This window comes from Balaenoptera musculus, chromosome 9 (genome assembly GCF_009873245.2).
Source record: "Balaenoptera musculus isolate JJ_BM4_2016_0621 chromosome 9, mBalMus1.pri.v3, whole genome shotgun sequence".
NCBI lineage: Eukaryota > Metazoa > Chordata > Mammalia > Artiodactyla > Balaenopteridae > Balaenoptera > Balaenoptera musculus.
In genome coordinates, this window is record NC_045793.1 from 81,824,400 (window position 1) to 81,843,719 (window position 19,320).

A 19,320-nucleotide genomic window follows, 5' to 3' on the forward strand; every position below is an offset into this window, starting at 1 on the left:
AATTAAATATTTCAATAGACTGGGCTCTATTTATCATATTTTGAGGGAAAATATTTTCCAGCTAGCTGTATTTTGACTTTCATAAACAAAGAAGAAATAAGATTCAGATGCACTGAAATGAATTGCCCCTCCTGGCAACAATTTAGGGATCACCTCTTTTCTAAATTGAGGCTTCCTACAGATCTGGCATTGTGCAACTAAACTGTACAGAAGAAAGCATGAAGAAGACTAGTGTAAAGGATTATCACAACAAATAGATGACTCTAAGCAAAGTTGCATCAATGTATTTCTGAAAATCTTCATGTCATAACTTTGTATCAATAATAGAAAATAACTGATGGTTTATAAAGATGAATTCAGAGAGAAAAGAATACAAATAGAATAGGAAGAAGACATCCATGAAAACAATTTACAGATGAGTTGTCTTTCAAAATGAGGTTTCTAATTTATCCTTTGGAAGATTTCTAATTTGACTATGAAATTGAAGCTGGATATAAATTGTGATCTGGGTTCTTGAATTTAAAATAAGTTAAATTCACCTGCAGAAATTAGACAGTGCTACTAATGTGTTTTGGCAATTTACTGAAACAAAAAACTATAATCCAAATACTCTGAATAACCTAAACATTTTTGCAACCTATGAATTTCATGTATTTAAAGAGTATATATAGAGTCTGCTTGGTACTTTTAATAATGGGCAGGGGTAGAATAACAGGAAATAAGTAAAAATCACCCTTTTTTTTTGCAAAATAGTGAGGTATGTTATGATCAAATACTTGGTTGGACCACAAAATGATTGACAGTTTACATAATATTGAATGTAAGTATACAGTTTTATATAAAGTATTTTTACATAAGCGGAAAGAGTTCAAGGAATGAAAATATAAATGAGTCTATTATATGAGTATAATGAAAATTTATGATGAGAAATGAGGTTAATGACATTTTGATTTGAACTGTAGCTCAAGAAGAAAACACTGGAGGTGACAGTCTGGGATTATGATAGATTTTCTTCCAATGATTTTCTTGGTGAGGTGAGCCTATGGTTTCCTTTTTTTTATTTGCTTCATTATAAACCATCAATTAAATCTTTATGGAAAGCATATTTCTTAAGTGTATAAGATAACTATTTCTGGATAAAATTCTTTGGTGGATAGAATTTATTTACGAATGACTCTTTGAATAGATGAATAGCAGCTGGAGAAATAATTTTCACTTTACCACTTGATGTACTTTATAATTAATTTGCAAGATGAAATATTAATTGTTTTGATAGAAAGTTATATAATCATGCTGTGAATCCAAATGATTATGTAAAAGATTTGAGATAAATTTATTGTATTATAAAATGAGCTGGATTTTTTTCAAATGCATTTTCAGTTTATTAATTGCTATTCCTCATTGCACGTATGAATGACTTGATGTGACATTTTACATATTTCTTTTAAGTGTCCCACAAAACATCTCAAAATATTTTAAGAAGCAAAACTAGAAGTAGGAGAAAACAGTAAAAACAATTTTTATAAATTCACAAGGAATGTAACCTAATTATGAAATGTGGCAGGATGGTCAGATTCTGTGATATTTTTCATCTGTCATAGTCCAAAAATACATATTTTGTTTAGTGATCTTTGCTTAAACCAGAAGTTATGAATTAATGTTAAAAAAATAAATCTCCAAAAATATATAACACCTAGAAAATACAATTTCCTTTTGATAGAGACAATAGAAAACAGTTGAGTAGTCTGGGTGACATGAGGTCTTGTTTGGTTCCTACACTCTATACCTCTTTCCCATCAAAACTAGATCATCTGAACTTCACCTGCAGGCTCCATGTGGTATAGCCACTTGGACTAATCTTGGTCTTAGACAGAACTACTCTAGAGTATGGTTATATCTGATTTATTGTCCTATTTCAAAAAGCTCATTTATTGAAGTCCTTATAATTTATTGTTCACATGAACCTAAAGCATATATCCATTGTGTGGTTTTATTTTTTTAATATCTGCTCAAATTTAAGATGCCAACTACTGTAAAATGCACCATTGTTTATGTACCACTAAGAAAGAAAAAATGTTGCAAATTAAACCATGACACAGCACTTTCTTATTGTAAACTGTTGGTAATATCTCTGTTTCAAATGTGAACTAAAGTATGTTTTAAAATAGAGAGAATAAGTTAGTAATTGAAAATTAGCCATTCTTTTTCATTTTGTCCCTCTTGTAACTAAAATCAAACAATCTGCAAAAAAACACTAGCCCAGTTTAAGAATATCATGTGTCCATTTAACAAAAGAAGACTTTATTTCATAAAGAGATTGACTTGTGACTCTACCTTTTTGCATCATCTCCAAATAATTTAATTAATAGTCAGAGATGTCGTACAGTTCGATTTAACCAAACGTTTATACAGCATCTGGTATGCACAAGACATTCTCAGTATCATGGGTGAAGAAAAATGAGGAAGACCTCATCATCCTAAAGGTTATACTATATCCTTTGACTTATGTCCTTGAATAAGTTTCAGATCACAGAAAAAAAACAACAAATGAATTACAGCTTAATCCATAAATTTTATTCACTTACTGCACTTTTTTTCAGGTATTGATTGATTTATCTAGCACATCTCACCTCGATAACACGCCTAGGTGGTATCCTCTCAAAGAACAGACTGAAAGCATTGATCATGGCAAGTCCCATTCCAGTCAAAGCAGCCAGCAGTCCCCAAAGCCGTCTGTCATCAAAAGCAGAAGCCATGGTATCTTCCCTGACCCATCCAAGGGTAGGAGATATTTCAAGTAGAAAAAAGCTTTTGTCTGTTTGTTCACTCAGTATCTTCTTGAATATGAGTGCCTGTATATTTAATATCTTTTGAAAGGTATTATATTGGGAAATATTTAATATAATATCATGCAAAGAGTAATGGATATGGAATCAGGAGAAATGGGCTTTAGTCTCAGATCAGCCCATAATTAGGTTGATGCCTTTGTGATCTTCACCTCTCTGGTTCTCTGCTTTTCAACCTATAAAATAGAGGAGGTTGGGTTATATGAGCTATTGGGTCTTTTTCAGCTCTCAAAATCTTGGTTAATATGACTTTATAAAATACGTTGGGGTATTTCATAAAGAAAACATAAAAATCCTCAACAGTTCATTGACTAGACATAATCATCATTACCATTTATGCATGTTTCTTCTGTTTAAATCCCTGTTTTTTTCATATGTATATTCTTACTCATAAATCATATATGTAATATATGGACATAAACAGTTTTGCATTCTGCTTTTTAATTATATCAGAAACATTTTCCTCATGTCATCAAAACAATTGGTACGCTGAAAATTACTTAAACCTTTCCTAAGTGGTGCATTCAAACTAATTCTATGATTTTTTTTAACTACTATTATTATTTTTAAATTGCAGCATCATACATTGGGTTTGGCAATATGCACAGCTTTCCCATTGGAATGAGCTTTTCCTTTGGGAGGTTCATTAACCAGTTATCCTACAACACAACAGTAATCTTCATCATCAAATGAGTTACTGCCTGTATGAGAGAACCATGTAGTATCTTTCCAGGATATGCTGAGCTATTTATAAATATTAAATAAAAATTTTTATATTGGATCTGAGTATTCCTTCCTTTTCGCCTCTTCTCAGGAAGTACAGCAAATTGAAAAGTGGTTCTTTGCAATTTGGATTGGAAATGCAAGTGTTCTAAGAGATGAAAAACTGAGGTCATGTCCGGGAGGCCACTGAGTTGATACAATAAACCACTGACTACAATAAGTGCTATAGATTACTTATGAGTTGTATAGATCATTTCTGGATTCCACTTAACCAGATCAACTCTTCACCAATTAACATTCTGGAAGATGATTGGTATAAAGACCTCTCTCTCTATGACTATCACAGTAAATGTGTGATCTTATATATACATTCTCTGAAATTACCTGAGATGATGATATAATACAGTCCCCACTTCCATGTATCCCAGTGACTCACACACCTTCCTCCAGGAATTTTACTTAAAACTCCTCTTGGGGCAGTGTCAGCCTAGTGTTTCTTACCTGGTCCCTACTAGAATTAGCAGAGTTGCTTGGTGAAACTATAAGTTAATATATTCATTTATATGAGACTCCTTAGAATGTATTCCTCTTCTCAAACCTCTCTTCTCAAGATTATCATCCTCTTGCCTTTCCTCCCAAATGTTGAATCACATTGCTGTATGGTGAGCAGTTGCATAAACGCGCCAAAAAAGAAACAGAATTAACATAAATCTTAGACGGTTTCAAATTATGTGAGACCCAGCTTGACAGGAGGAACGCTGGAGCAACTTTAACTCATGTTTTACCCTTTTGTAACCAGACATGCAGGTTCCCACCATTGAGAAATCCCATAGTAGTCCCGGTAGCTCGAAATCCTCATCCGAAGGCCACCTCCGCTCTCATGGACCATCTCGCAGTCAAAGCAAAACCAGCGTCACTCAGACCCACCTGGAAGATGCAGGGGCTGCTATAGCCGCTGCCGAAGCCGCCGTGCAACAACTCCGCCTTCAACCAAGTAAAAGACGCAAATAAATTCCTCAGCATGGCAGCTTAATGTTCATCTGTTGCCTTTCTTTCCTGCTGTCCTTCCCCATTTGCTTTGTTTTGTGCATTCCCTGCTCCCTCTGTTCTCTGTCCCTTTGTCTGTGTAGGAACAGTATCGATACATAAATATGCTCTCTCTCATTTAGTTCTTTTTTGTTTTAATTTACATAGAACGAAATAAAACTGGCTGTTTCTCCTTTGTCTCCACCATCCATCCAACCTGGCTCATAGTAGTATTTGGTAGCTGTGTCTGTGATGTGTGCAGGCAAAACTATGTTGTGTGTCCTTTTTGTGTGCACTTAAATATCCTTTAGAATACAGGAATTATAAGCACAAGTGGCTGCCGGTTTTCCAGGCATTACACCAAAAAAAGGCACACACATAAGCATTTTGAGCAGATTAGCAATGAGAGTCTCACCTCTGAAAAACAGTAAAAAATTTTAGGCAGAAGAGTCATGTAACCAACAGTCAAGTTCCAGAACCTAGGGGAAATGGAAAAACCATTTTACGCTTAAAATTTTTAATAAATTATGCATGTGAAATAATGAAGCGTTCCGTGCGAGAAACTTTCTAGTCTTTTGGGAAAAAAATCTGTAAAGAAAATAATGTTTCTTATATTCTCAAAAAAGTATGTAGTATTAATATATGTGTAAGCATATTCGATGAGGCCATGTTACCTCATTAAGGAGCACAGTTGGGTCCATTCTGTTGGATCACACTGTGTATATGATACAAGAGAATTTATAGGGTTATTCTTTTTTCTAACCATTGGAAATCCTTTGGAAGTCAAGATATCAATTAAAGTATAACAATTCACCCATCTTAACTGCTGTAATTTCAATTGATAGAATTATATAAGAACTTAGTGAGTACAGAGACTTTAAAAATGTAGGGGCACTGTTACTTCCAAGAGGCATCAGCCAAACAACGGAGATAGATGAATGTTCTCCCCATCTCCCAAAGTCATCATTTCCAAAGAAACAGCCAGTTTTAACCCCCTTTAGTGCTGTGCATGTGGTGTCATTTTGGCATTTGAACACACAACTTACTTCGATAGAGCAAAAGATCACTTCTGTTTGCATGAATAACATTCAAGCTGGTTCCATCTGAGGATACATACTCTGGGTTTCCATTTCACCCACACTACCACAGCAGCACATAAGAGCGGTCAGTCTAATCATGCCAGGAAGCAGCACAGACACAGCATAGCAGGAGTCCTCCCCATTCAAAGAACTCAGTCTGATAATCTGCCTCCACCAGCTAATGGCAACCAAGACCAAAGCCAGCTAGCCCTCAGGAAGGTGATGTCTGATGGACCAGTCAAGCCAGAAGGAGGTGAGCAGAAAGGCGCTATTCAAAGCACACAGCAAGAACATCCCCCAAATTTAAAGCCCTCATCTTTTAATTTTTAGAGATTGTCTGATAAAGTATGTTTATCCACTTTTTAATGTGCTTTTGTGGGCATGGCATTTCAGGACTTCATCATCACTGTGTAAGTCCCAAGATCAGTCCCATAATATATTGACTACAGTGATTTGTATTTTTCTATGCACTGGGCATCTTTTGACTTTTGTTGGGAAATAGATTAACAGTATTCATATTGCAGAATGGAACGCATGCCACTAACCTAATCTGTTCAAGCATGACTATAAATATGTTGCACTGTGATAAAAGTTTAAACTGCTCACAATTCGAGTTAGCATACCAGTTGGAATGTAGATCAGTTTTTGTTGAATATTATTTCAAGTGTAACTTTTTTTTAAAATTCAGTGGATTTTGGAAATTCTTAGAAGGAAGTAAAGGAAAAAATTGTTAATGCACTCATTCACCTTTACATGGTGAAAGTTCTTTCTTGATCCTACGAACACATTTTTTCCACTCATGTTTCCGTAGCTGTCAAGTGTATCAGATGTGTTGGGCATGTGAATATCCAAGTGCCTGTGTAATAAATAAAGTATCTTTATTTCATTCATAAACCACTGGGTTCTGAGCCATTGTTATATGATACAGCTTAAAATGAGTGTGTCAGTTTTTGCTTTCTCATTTGATTCCTTGCAATAGAGAATTTAAAGTTACCGCTTCGTTGCTAGTGTGAGCTATAATGATAGAATATTGAGTTGCAGGACAAAGTTTCATGTCGGAAGCATAAGATAGATGGGGAATTATTACCAAATAAAAGCACCAGAGCTTACATAAACATAAATAAATAATGGGGTTGGGCTACTCTAGGCAATGCTTCCACTCTTCCTTTCTTGCACGTGTGATCTACTTCACAATCTTCTCAGCTTTCTGGATAGAGGAAGACAAATCCAATGAGTCTTGCTCCGGACAGGCACCTAGACTTGATTCCATGGCTTTGTTAGGAAGGAAAGCAAGTTAATATCTGTCCCTAACTTGACACCAACAATTTGTGGAATTTTCCCCAAGAAAGAATGCCACTCACTGCCAGTGACAGGGATCAAACCAGGGTGATTATAAAATTATCTTCATTGTAATTCAAATGTAATTTTAATTTTAATTCAAAAACATATATCAAAGAAAGGATTAAAAAAAAACGATAGCAGTGTTTGCCCCCTTAAGTCCCTTCCAGCCCTAAAACACTTGATTCTATGATTCTGTACTTTACACAAAACTAAAATTAAGACTTGTACTTTCCTACTGCATCTCTCTGTATTCTCAGAAATTTTTAAAATTTAATATGCTTTTGTCCCAACTAATCAGATATTTAGGAGCAATGGAGGATGTATGTGGCAGTACAAAGGGCAAACCACTGTGATGTTCCTTGAAGTAGCAGGCAGTTAAGGAAACAGCTTAAATATTAAGATAATTGTGAATATGCATTTACTCAGCCCAGTTTATAGACTATCACCAAAGCAGTTTCCCTTTTCTATTTAGCCTTACTAGTACTGTCCAAGAGTACTTAAAATTCCACCTCTCACCTTTTTTTCCATCAAATAAGTTCAGTTGATTTCTTACTTCATTTTCTTACTGCAAATATTTCATAATTGTAAATGTCACAGTAGTCAAATGCTTCTCTTATTTCACTCTTTTTAATTATCATGATTTAAGTATTCCTATGATACTTTGTCTGAGTTTTCCTAGGTGTGGGTCTTAAAATGTGCAGCAAAATGCATTTAACTCCCTTTCTTTGAATAATGCTCTAATGGATATTGTCATACATTTAGAACAGTTCTTCACATTGTGCAAAGTGTTTCATCACCCATTTTCTCATTTTGTCACACCTAGTGGATGAGGGATTCGTTGCAGATATTTTCATTTCTGTTTTCAGAGTGAGCCATCAGAGAGTCGGGGTGTGCGGGTGGCAGCATGACTGACGAAGAACACATAGCTGGAAATTGTCAGAATCGGCACTCTTAACCCGTGTTTATGACTGCACCTAATAAGCCTTTGCTTTTTAAATACATTGGCTCCTTTGAAATCAAACTCTCCTGATTTCACTAAAAACAATTGTCATTTACTAATTTGCTGTTTACACTCCAGTCCTTACAAATGATTAGAGGTTGCTAGAAATTATGGCGGAATACAATTTAGACTTGGTCTACCTACTTGATCCTCTTTTCTGAAGGCTGATAATTAAGCTGCCACAAACCAAGGAAGTAAAACCCTCCCACTGCACAAGCCGAGTGCAGCAGTAAGCAGGCTCTGTAGAGGAGGCTGTGTGTACATCTGCAGTCATTTCTATCAAGGGTGATGAAATTGTCTCTAAAGAGCTTTCCATAGATATATATATATATATATATTTTTTTTTTTTGGTGAGCTTTTCAGTAGATTTCTGCTTGAAGTAGCAGAAAATATGGGTCAGGTAAGAATTATGGAGTAAGCCAGGAGGAACTCTTTCTCTCCCTCCAGGGTTTAGTTGCATGCTAGGAAACCTGAAGGACAGGATTTAGACAGATTGTGCCAGATCATCCTGATACCTAAAAACTCTCCGTTTGTATTTAGAAATCCCTGGAAATGTTTTTTTCCAAGCCAGTTGGTTTGGTGGAATATAGGCCTGGCTGTTTTAGAAGGTAACGCCAACCAGGGAAAAGAGTTTCAAAATAGGTTGTTTTTTAACACCATACCCAGACTAAAACAAATTGAAGTATTTTTAAAACCTTGAAAATTAATTTAGTTGCTATGGAATATGTTACATTTTATATATATATTAAGGGCATTTTTAAATTCCTGAGCTGTTTTTGTTTGATGCTGAGATTTTAGGTAAGCTTTAAGTTTAGAAACACTCATACAGGATGGATAGAAGTATCCCTCCACCCTGGGCAATAAGTTGAGAGCTTGGAGAGGTTAGTAAGAAGATGAATCATTAACTGAGTTGTGTGAGGAACTATGACTGAAGGTCCCTTATTGTGGCCGAATTGTAGGAGAAGGTCCTGAAGCTACTTCCACAGACCGCTGCTGGAAACTCCACTTTCCGTAAGGCTCCTTTGCGGCACCTGTCAAAGAAGAGTTTCCTATCCATATTGCCGTGGTGAACTCTGACTAAGCCATCTCTCTGTGAGAGCTGCTGTCTTGGGCAAGTGGTATGGGTGGCTGGGTTGGGAAACAGGGCGGGCACTGGGAGTGGAGAGAAGTGATGGTTACAAAGGCAGTAGCTGATCAGTGGTCCATTCTCTTCTGACTGGAAGCAGACGGTCACTTTTGATCAGAAGGGATTTGGTGTTCTCTGTTTCTGGAAAGGAGAGGGCTCAAAAGGGAAAGAAATCAGAATGAGATCATTTGGAGGTGAAGTCTTCTGGAATGTGTGTAAGAGGTTAATAAAAACAGACTTAACATTCCTCATTTCAATGTGTTTGTGCAAAGAAAAGAAAGGCAGCAGAGAAAAGCTTTAAAAAGGAAACTTTGGATAGTTTAAAATAAAAAGAAAACAAACTAATGATGTGAACACAGCAAATAGTCAGCAAAAATCTGAGAGAATCAAATTGGATTTCAGCTTTCAAAGTTTTCTGCCTATTTCTCTGGGGGCAAGGGTTGTATTTCTTTGTTGTCTGTGAAAATCAAAGTGTTCTTCTAAAGTTTTGGGTTTTTAAGAGTTTCCGTATTTTCTTAGAAAGGTTGGTTATGCATTTTCAAATCTTTCTATAGTCATTTCACATTCATTGCCAGAAATATCTCTGCTGCACATGCAGAGGCACAGACAGTAAATATATAGCTCTGAACATATGACACTGTCTCTTGTTTATGCACCTTCCTTCCCAAAGGTGAATTCACTGACGTATCATCAATGGATACTTTTGTTCTTTTCTAGTAGTAGCCATGAGTGTGTCAAGCCATCCACGTAAAGAACTACTGGTTCATACTGAGGACTTCTATGTTCATTTCATCTGACATGAATAGCAGGACCAACTGGCCTATCTAAGTATCAAACTTGGCTTCAGTATTGCTGTGCCTTTGTCACGTGATCTAACTATGGGCCTATATGATTGAGTGGGACTATTAATACATGATCCGAGAAGAGAAAGCCCTAATTTTTAACATGTCAAAGTCCCTTAAATGCTATTTATGACATGTCTTTAACAAAGTTAAACTTACTTTTTTGATTGCAAATTATTTTATTTTAGGTATAAACAAATTTATTTTCAAAAAGTTAATTTACCAAATTACCAGCAGAGAGCAGGACCCAGAGCAAATGAGACAGGCAAGTAAATGCTGATGGAGGAAAGAAATGAGAAGCATGGAGCATGAGAAGGCTGATGGGGACACAGTGTGGGACCATGGACAGAGGGTACAATCTGAGCTTGGGACTGGGAATGTTATCACCTGGGTAGGAAGGATCCTGGAACTGGATGAAATGCCACCTGGGGAGAGGTGGAGGAATGCCAAAGGCTAATAGGTAGCTACTTAACAACATTGCCTAATTCCAGATATCTATCCATGAATTACTTGATTTTTTTCCCACTTTTCATCCGAATGTACTACATTATGTAAAATCATGATATTTCACCCATTCTCTGTTGTGCAAGATAATCTTTGGGAGGGAGGGGGACATATGGGGATGGGATAGGATGAAAGGAATCTTTATGTCTAATGAGTCAGACTGAAAAATAGCCTTTTTTAAATTTTATTACTTTGTTAAGTCTGTAAATATATATTTTAATCATTGAGGTGACAAAAAAAACTTTCGGATTTCAAATGAAAACATTTCAGCAATATTTTGATTGGGGTATTATGGTTTTCAGATGTATAAAGAGAAATAATGTAGACAGAACCATAGCTTTATACCTCAATGTGTTTTAAAATACTGAAAGATAAAATTAATTAAATGATCATTTGAACAGAACCTAATCAAAATATTAATATTACAAATCAAATAAGAACAGATAAGTTTTTAAGAAGAAAATGCTTGATGAAAATCAGGAGGTAGGAATTCCCTGGTGGTCCAGTGGTTATGACTCCACACTCTCACCGCCAAGGGCCCAGGTTCAATCCCTGGTTGGGAAACTGAGGTCCCACAAGCCTCAAAGTGCGGCCAAAAAAAAAATTTTTTTTAAAAAGAAAAAAGTCAGGAGGTAGGTCCCTATTTCTAAACATAAGAAAGACAATGGAATAAAATTTCTACTTCTACTTTATTCTTAAAAGGACACAGAAGCAAAATCTACTTTTCCTCATTAAGACATTTGAAACTAAAAACTACATTATTTTAAGTTCTATAGGTCACATTATCTTTTTTCAGAGATCTTATAGCTTTTATTTTTATTTAAAAAAAATTTTTGAAGTATAGTTGATTTACAATGTTGTGTTAGTTTCTGGTATACAGCAAAGTGATTCAGTTATACATAGAGGTCACATTATATTTTTATCTGACTCTTTAGGTAAAATGAGGTCGGAATCTAGAGAGAGAGAAAATGTAATTTTTATACTACACAATTCAAATTTATTTCTATATGGATATATATATACTTTATATACTTTTAGTTTACTGTAAAGCATTCTCATTGCTACTGACATTTTTAAAGTAAATAACTACTTTGGCTCCATCCAACTATTAATGTACAGGAAAATTGAAGAGACAATGTAGAGAAAAGCCGTTTTGGGAAGAATTTGCATTGTTTCATGCCTGCCAAATTTCATTATTTACTCTGGATTTCTGTGTAATATAGATTTGTGTGGGGTTTTTTAGGCAAAAATAGAAGAGACAAGCAAATTTTTATGATACATATAATATTTAATTCAGACCTTATAATTCTAGAGTTGCGAAGTTCTGGGTGAAACAAATTCTGAAGAAGCTTAGAGAAATTAAAAGGGTGCTGATAATAATAATAAATCTTTTCAAGTAAGGTGTTAGAACTTGATTTTTTTAGTGCAGAATATAAAAAATAAAAGACACCATAGAATGATTGTCATGTATATACTGGTTTAAGATGATTGTCAAAAAAAGTTGGTGCTAATTGTTTCTTTTTTTTTTTTTCATTTTCACAGTTCATACTTCATTTTCATCACTGTAGATGTAGACCAGTGATTCTCAAAGTGTGTCCATTGATCCCTAGGTGTCCCAGAGACCTTTTCAGGACTCTACAAGGTCAAAAAATTCTTAAGACTCTTAAGATGTTATTTGCCTTTTTTACTCTCATTCCTTCCTTAGTGTGCAGTGGACTTTTCCTACATTTCCATGAGATGTCATGACATCATTGCTTTGATGGTTAATGGAATATGTATTTGTCAACTGCTTATGTTAAATTTTTCTTAATTTTGAATATGATAAATATTGATAGATATAACTCACATAAAGCTAAGTTCTTTAAGAAATTCAACAATATTTAAGACTGGAAAAGGGGTCTTAAGACCAAAATATTTAAGAGCCACTGATCTATACCTGGGCACAATCATAATTTTTCCAATAGTCAATGATGTTGGATAATTACAAATTTCTTACAAGATATAATTATCATATTTGCCTCTAAATTTTCTATGCCTTTTATATCTTGTATTGCATTTTGGCACCCCTACTTTCTTTTCTTATTTAATGTTCATTTGTAATTTAAGATTGACAAATGATTTTTTATTTTGTATTTTTATTTTAGATATTTTTTGGGCATGATTTAGATTAAGTTATGATTATATGCCCATATTCATTATTTACATTTGCAGTTTGACTGGTAAGTTGTCTATCAACTTTAATCAAGTTGTTCCTAGCCTAAGGTAGAATGAGAGGGAGTATTACAAAGGTAGAATACGTTTTATTTGTATCCTTATTTTGATGATAAAATTTATTGGAAAAACATTTATAAATTATTTGTTTCTTTAATCTTCTATTGTATTATCTCTATTAGTGGTCCTATTCATTGCAAATTCATTGTTGGCATAAATAACAATAGAAACACTGAAGATCATCACTTTGATTCAAATTTGAGGAAACGTTAAGTTTCTTACCTCTTACCTAATCCTTGATCCTTAATTTCAAACATATAATTTATTGTGTTTTTAAATAATTAAAGCTAAAAAGGGAATTCTGAAAATATGTATTTATCATTTACAGAAAACATTATCTGAATTACCCATATTAGTTGCTCATCATTTATTCACATTCATACACACATTTTTTTTAACGAATAGTATGTTTCAGAAACTCTTCAAAGTGTTAGTGATTCTGCAGTGGACACAATAGACAAAAATCACTGTCCCCATAAATCTCCCATCATAGTAATATTTATCAAATAACCAATTAAAGATATGTGGGAAAAATTTGAAGAATGACAAAAGCATGCGTTTTGTCTGTCTTCAACTGAAATTGAAGTAGAACATTGCAATTAGTCATTGACTTAAGTTTATATGCACAGACACCATCATGTTTAGAAATACCTGAAAACAGAATTATTTTGCTATTTGTTTTGGTCTGGTTCTCTCTCGTAATCTTTACAGTTCACTGGGATATAACCAAGTATAGGAGGAGAGAAAGTGTTTGAAAATGATCTATTTGGAGAAGGTAGGAATATTAATGAAATTAATTAGAGATGTTGGATTCCATGGGACTGGACATGTGTTTACCAAATAATTGTCCAAATTCCTCTTTACTTTATGGCCATTGACTAAATTTGAATGATATGAAAAATAATACTCAGTGTTTGTTGTAGCATTAGCCATATAAATCAGTATGCTATTATTAATTTGTATTTGTTTACACTGGAAATGTCTCCTTTGGGCAGGATTTTTATATAAATCAAATTATTTGGATTCCGTTTAAAGATAACATCCTTGTTATCTTAGTATTCATGATCTAGGTGATCAGTTTCAGGATTATGTAAGAACATTTTTCAAAACTATTTTTATAATTACTTTCACTCAAACAGGACCGCTTGTTTTGCAAGCAAACTGTGAGAATATTTCAGTTTCAAAGGAGAATGAAATAAATATTGAAAAATTGAGTTGCCCTTGAAAAATTGATGTAGATCTTGAATATTTTTTTCTTTCAAATATGATTCTTCTTACTATTAATCTTTTAAAGGTAGAGATCTTTATTGTGTTATTTAAAGGTAAAGATCTTAATTGTGTTAGCATTTTTTTAGCACACAACCAAAACTTGGTCCTTGATAAACTCTTTGTTCATTCTATTTATTTGGACATAGCTGGAATTATAAACTAAACTTATTAAAGATAAAATGAATTTACTTTCTTTATGATGTCTTAATCAAACTTTTATCCATTATTTACTCTGAAATTTTGGTCCCCACTTAAACTGTATTTAAAGTGTCTTCTTCCAAAATAAGTTCTGAACCAAAAACACCTTTAGAAAGGAAGACACACTTAAAAGGCAACATTGTAGCATAAATGCAAGAACTATAGTACACTGAGCCATCACATATTGTATTTATGTAAGAAAGAAATCCTCTCTACCATGTTATTAAGCTAACTTTACTCTCATTTCAAATACGTGTTGTATTGAAGTTATATGCTATTACTTTTGTTCCCTAAAGTGATCATTGATCCTATTATCCATAAAGCTAGGGAGTGAATGGGAGACAGCTGCAAAATGGTGATGCATTAGATCAAAAAAGATTGAACTGATTATTAAAATGTCTTGAAAAAGTCAGTTGTAAGACCAATGTGGATGGAGAGGGAAGAGTGCGAACATGATTTAAAGCTTTACCAACCTTTCCCAGGACATAGAAAATAGAGGCATCGCATCTTCATCTCCCTCTCTGAAAGAAGCTACTATGTGAATAATATGGAATATCTTGAGGGACATATTTTGATTTTTATAAGTTTGTTATAACTTTCTGATATATATAATTATTTTTTCTGAGTGACCAAGCCCAGTGTTAGTGTTAATTTCATCCTCAACGACCCTGGGAGAGAGGTAATATAATCACCAATAATTTTTCATTTAAAAAATATTTCAATGGCATCCTTCCTTTCACTAACCCCACCCAAGGGTTTACAAATCACTGATATATTGTAGAAATCAGAGTTGTCTATTTTAAATACTTTTATTTGTGAAAACTTGTAATTTGGAGGTATGTGAACACTCCTACAAATGGTTGTATTGAAGCTACCTATGCCATTTTTCTAGTGTCTTCCTTTAAATTTTTCCAAATTGGATAATGAATATACTGAAGTAAATTCAGAAATAAAGTATATTAAATTTCTAAAGTCCTTGTAAGATGCAACACCCCTTCTTAATACCCCTGGATGATAGTAGAAAACCTAAAATGTTATTGCACATAATTCAAGGGGAAACCTACCAACAGTGCTGGTAACAGTGGAAAGCAAAAGTTGACATTTTTCAGGGCTACATCCAAATCCAATCAACAAATGAGATAAAACTGCAAAATCTCTTTAGTAAATATAACAACTAAAACAACAGCAGTAATAAAAGGTAGATAGATAGATAAATAGAAAGAGTGAAAAATAAAGGAGATAAAGTAGAAAAGGTCACTAAAGTTAATACCAGCTAAATTAAACTAGCTAAAGAACCAAAAAAAAAAGCATGCTATAAGTATATAATTTCTAAAATAGCCAGGTAGTTATTTCAGTTCCATCATTATACTATTGGAATAAACAAAAGAATTATTGATTGATTTCTCTTAATTTCAAGCAGTTGATCCTAAAATCCTATACATTGTATCTATGAAGGTAATGCTAACACTGCATCAACCAAGTAATTTGGGAAATTACAAGTTACCTACATAATAAATTACTCCTGAAATATTTGGAAATACCTTTGAGCTAGACCAAAGATATAAAACCAATGGAAGTGAGGCTTCATACATTCCAAGCACTGAATTCTAAGGTAGGCAACCTCTCTTAATTTGAGACAATTCAATATGATAGAAAAGTGGATGAGCACTTTTTAGTTTTGATTTGTGACCTGGAACAAGTCACTTAAACTTTCCAGGGCTTAGTTTTTCTATAAGCAAGATGATGGTTCTGGAACAGGTTATCTTTAGAGTCCTTACCAGCTTTTAATTTCCATGATTCCACAATTATAAAATCATCTACAGTTCTGATCCGAGACTTTGCACATGGTGCTGCCATCGCGTGGTAGGCACAGTGATAGTTCTGCATTTTTTAAGTATGTATATATAGTAGAGGGGAAAAATAAACAGAGCCAACTAATTGAAGACAGATGTGCAGTCAAAGAGACACTACCAGGTTTAATTAAGTTTAGCCACAGAGGAGTAATAAAACAAAATGTTTTCTAACCACGTAGCAGCCGCAGAAAATGAAGAGGTCAAAGAATAATTTAAAACATTGAATTGCCTCACAGAAAATAAAATTTGTTTACCTGAAATGCCCGCTCAATAACTGAGTCACAAAATGATTCAACACGCTAGTATTTATTCTTCTAGCGTATAGGGACGCTGTCTATAAGAGTGGACTTCTTCCATCACATATTTATATGATACATTCTTTTTTCTAGTTGGTACTTAATAGTACAAATAAAAATTCAAAAAGAAAGTAGGCCCCCCAAAATGTAACTCTTTAAGAAAATGGCTCCAAACATGTTTTTCATTATTAAATCTCAATTCTAATGTAAAATAAATATTTTCATATGTAATACACAGGTGCATAGTACATGATTTCTGAAATTCTGATTTCAAGATTTGGAAAAATAAAGCAGATAGAATATTTTTAAATTGTTAATTTTGAAATCATAAAATTATAGAAAGCCATATTTAGTTTTAATGTTTTAAAATAATATTTTCTACAAGAACATAGAAAGAGAGACATTACACTGAAATATAAACCGGAGCTCACCACCTGTCTGTATACCAAGAGGTGCAATCAGCCTAAGTACTAGTATCTGTATTAGCACCATCTAGTGCCTCCCATGGAATGTTACCATACAAATTATTTTGTCACTTCAATTTAGAAATATATATATAATATTCATGGTCTGTTATGAATTTTTTTAATTCATAAGTCTCTGCTCTCCCATGTTTCATGTATTATCATTAAATATTTCTTTCAGTCAAACCAGTTTTGAGGGAATTGGGATAACAGAATATCTGGTTGAGTGATCACATTTTTATATACACTATGACAGATTAAAGTTGAATCTCTGATTTTAAAAGCTACCAATAAAAACTAGGTTACCCAAAATTTCATTGACAAAGAACGTGGGGTTAAAAAAAAACCTATATTGTGGCATCTTTGATGAGATTTTTTTGATTTATATCAACAGAACTGGATTAAAAATGAAAAATCTACTAAATCACTCAGATGTTTTAAGTTGTTTGGTTAAAGGAAAGAATTATTAATATGTTATTATTATAATTTTACTGTCAATTTATTAAATATTGCTTAAGCATAGTCCCAGGATTAAGCGTTTAAGAAGGCTACCATGGAGCAAACATAGGTAGGCTCTGTTTCCAATAGCCACATGAATGTAACAACTACAATTAAAGATAGAAAGTGACAATTGCCATAAAAGACAAAAATTATGTGCTATGAGAGTCTAGGTATAGAAGTTCACTTCTGATTGTAAAGATGAGGAAAATGTATGAAGCAGGTTCTATCTGAGCTGAGCCTTTCCAGATGAGTATAATTTAGATATGAGAAAGTGACAGGGTCAGAGGAGGGTATAACAAAACTGGAAAGAAGAGGCTTGGCTAGAGCTCAGGAGAAAAAAAGCCAAACCATAGGGATTCAGAGTGAGTGGTCCGAATGGGCTTCAATGAAGGGTATACAAAGGAAAATTATGGGAGGTACATATGGAAAGGAGCAGACGATAAAGGACTTCAAGAGGCAAACTAAAGAATTTGACTGAAATCATGAGATGTCTTGAAATTGCATACGATCTGGCCTCTAATATTAAATCCTAAAAGCACTTTATTCATTAAGAAGTTCGCAGTAATACAGATTTAGTTCAGTTTAATTGAGTTGATGGTTTCTTATGTGGGGGCCGATTCAATTAAAAGAAATTAGCAAATAGACATGTTGTTTCAAGTAACTGAAAAAGAACTTTTAAAATATTTGGACTCTTAGCACCAGCTTATCAAAACCTCATCATTTCTGTATTTTTAATCTCATTTTATGCTATGTATATATAGCCCTGTACAGGGAAGATCCACTCTGCATTTTAGTTTAAGTCATTTTCAGAAACTAAATGTCAGGCTATCTATCTCTATGCTTACATACCAGGTTAAGTATAAAAAAATTCAGTCATGCACCAGATGTTTTGAGATAATGCCAAATATCTAGACTCATTTGAATTATTCACCTAACCGTCCAAAATTTCTTTAGATTCAACATTACATGTAATTTTGTTTTGCAAAGATGTTAAGGTAGACTTAGACTTATTCTGAAATATGTATATGTTCCCTATATTTAGTTTTCTTTCTTGTAATATTTCTTATAAACTATTACTTGTTTGCATTTAAAATATTGACAACACTTGCACAGGTTTTCCAAATGAAATTTCTATTCACCTAGGCAGTATGACAAAACTGGCTTTCCTTAAATTTATTTCTATCCTTGTTCCTTTTCTATTATTATATTGTTTTACATTCTGTTCACATTTCTCAAATTTCCCAGAAGAGGAATAGAACTAGAAATTGCATCAGGTAAAATCAAAGTTTGCAAAAGAAAAGATTGGATATTTTGATATGTAAATAAGAAGACATCATTTCTATAATGTGCATATTTTGATATATTGTAAGATTGCTCTGGGATAAAAAAAAGTTTTAAATTAGTAAACATAAATTGATTTTAAAATTAATGTCTGTTAATTAAGGTTTGTCTTTGAAAATGGTAAATTGAGATTTTTCAGTTGATGAAATTAAATTTTTACATTCAATATCATACTAAAAATTATTAACAATCTAGTAGGTTGGATTATATAATGACAATCAAAAGGTATGATAGCTTTTCCTTGTTTACAATCAGTTGACTTATCTGACTCATTATGTGGTTGGTTATACAGTTTAATCTTCTTTATAATGTTCATAATTTTATATCAGTCATATTACCTTTACATTTTTTAACTTATCCTTTTAAAAGATCTTTAACACTAAATACGTCAGCTGGGTTTCTTCTACATAAGTTGAAGAAAATATTAAACAAACATTATGACTATTATTCTTTTCCTGGAAATCTAGTCCTATGAGTTACTCTTAATTCACTGGTGACTGGCTATTTAACAGGATTCAGACCCTTTTCTAACTAGCTATTCCCAATTTATAGATACCTGATATATAACAAATTATCAAACATTTCTTCCTTCTCTATTCTGGGAAAGGAATCCTACTATCACTGGAATAGATAGTATGAA

General features: G+C 33.4%; 1 protein-coding gene across 1 annotated transcript in view; it reads left to right on the forward strand.

The window, feature by feature from the left end:
* PCLO (piccolo presynaptic cytomatrix protein) overlaps positions 1-19,320 on the forward strand; it is a 384,092-nt gene that overhangs the window by 311,193 nt on the left and 53,579 nt on the right. The window contains exons 18-20 of the mRNA XM_036863834.1: positions 963-1,034; positions 2,601-2,781; positions 4,369-4,563. Of these exons, the coding sequence (XP_036719729.1) occupies positions 963-1,034; positions 2,601-2,781; positions 4,369-4,563 (448 nt within the window). The remainder of the gene's footprint in view (positions 1-962; positions 1,035-2,600; positions 2,782-4,368; positions 4,564-19,320) is intronic.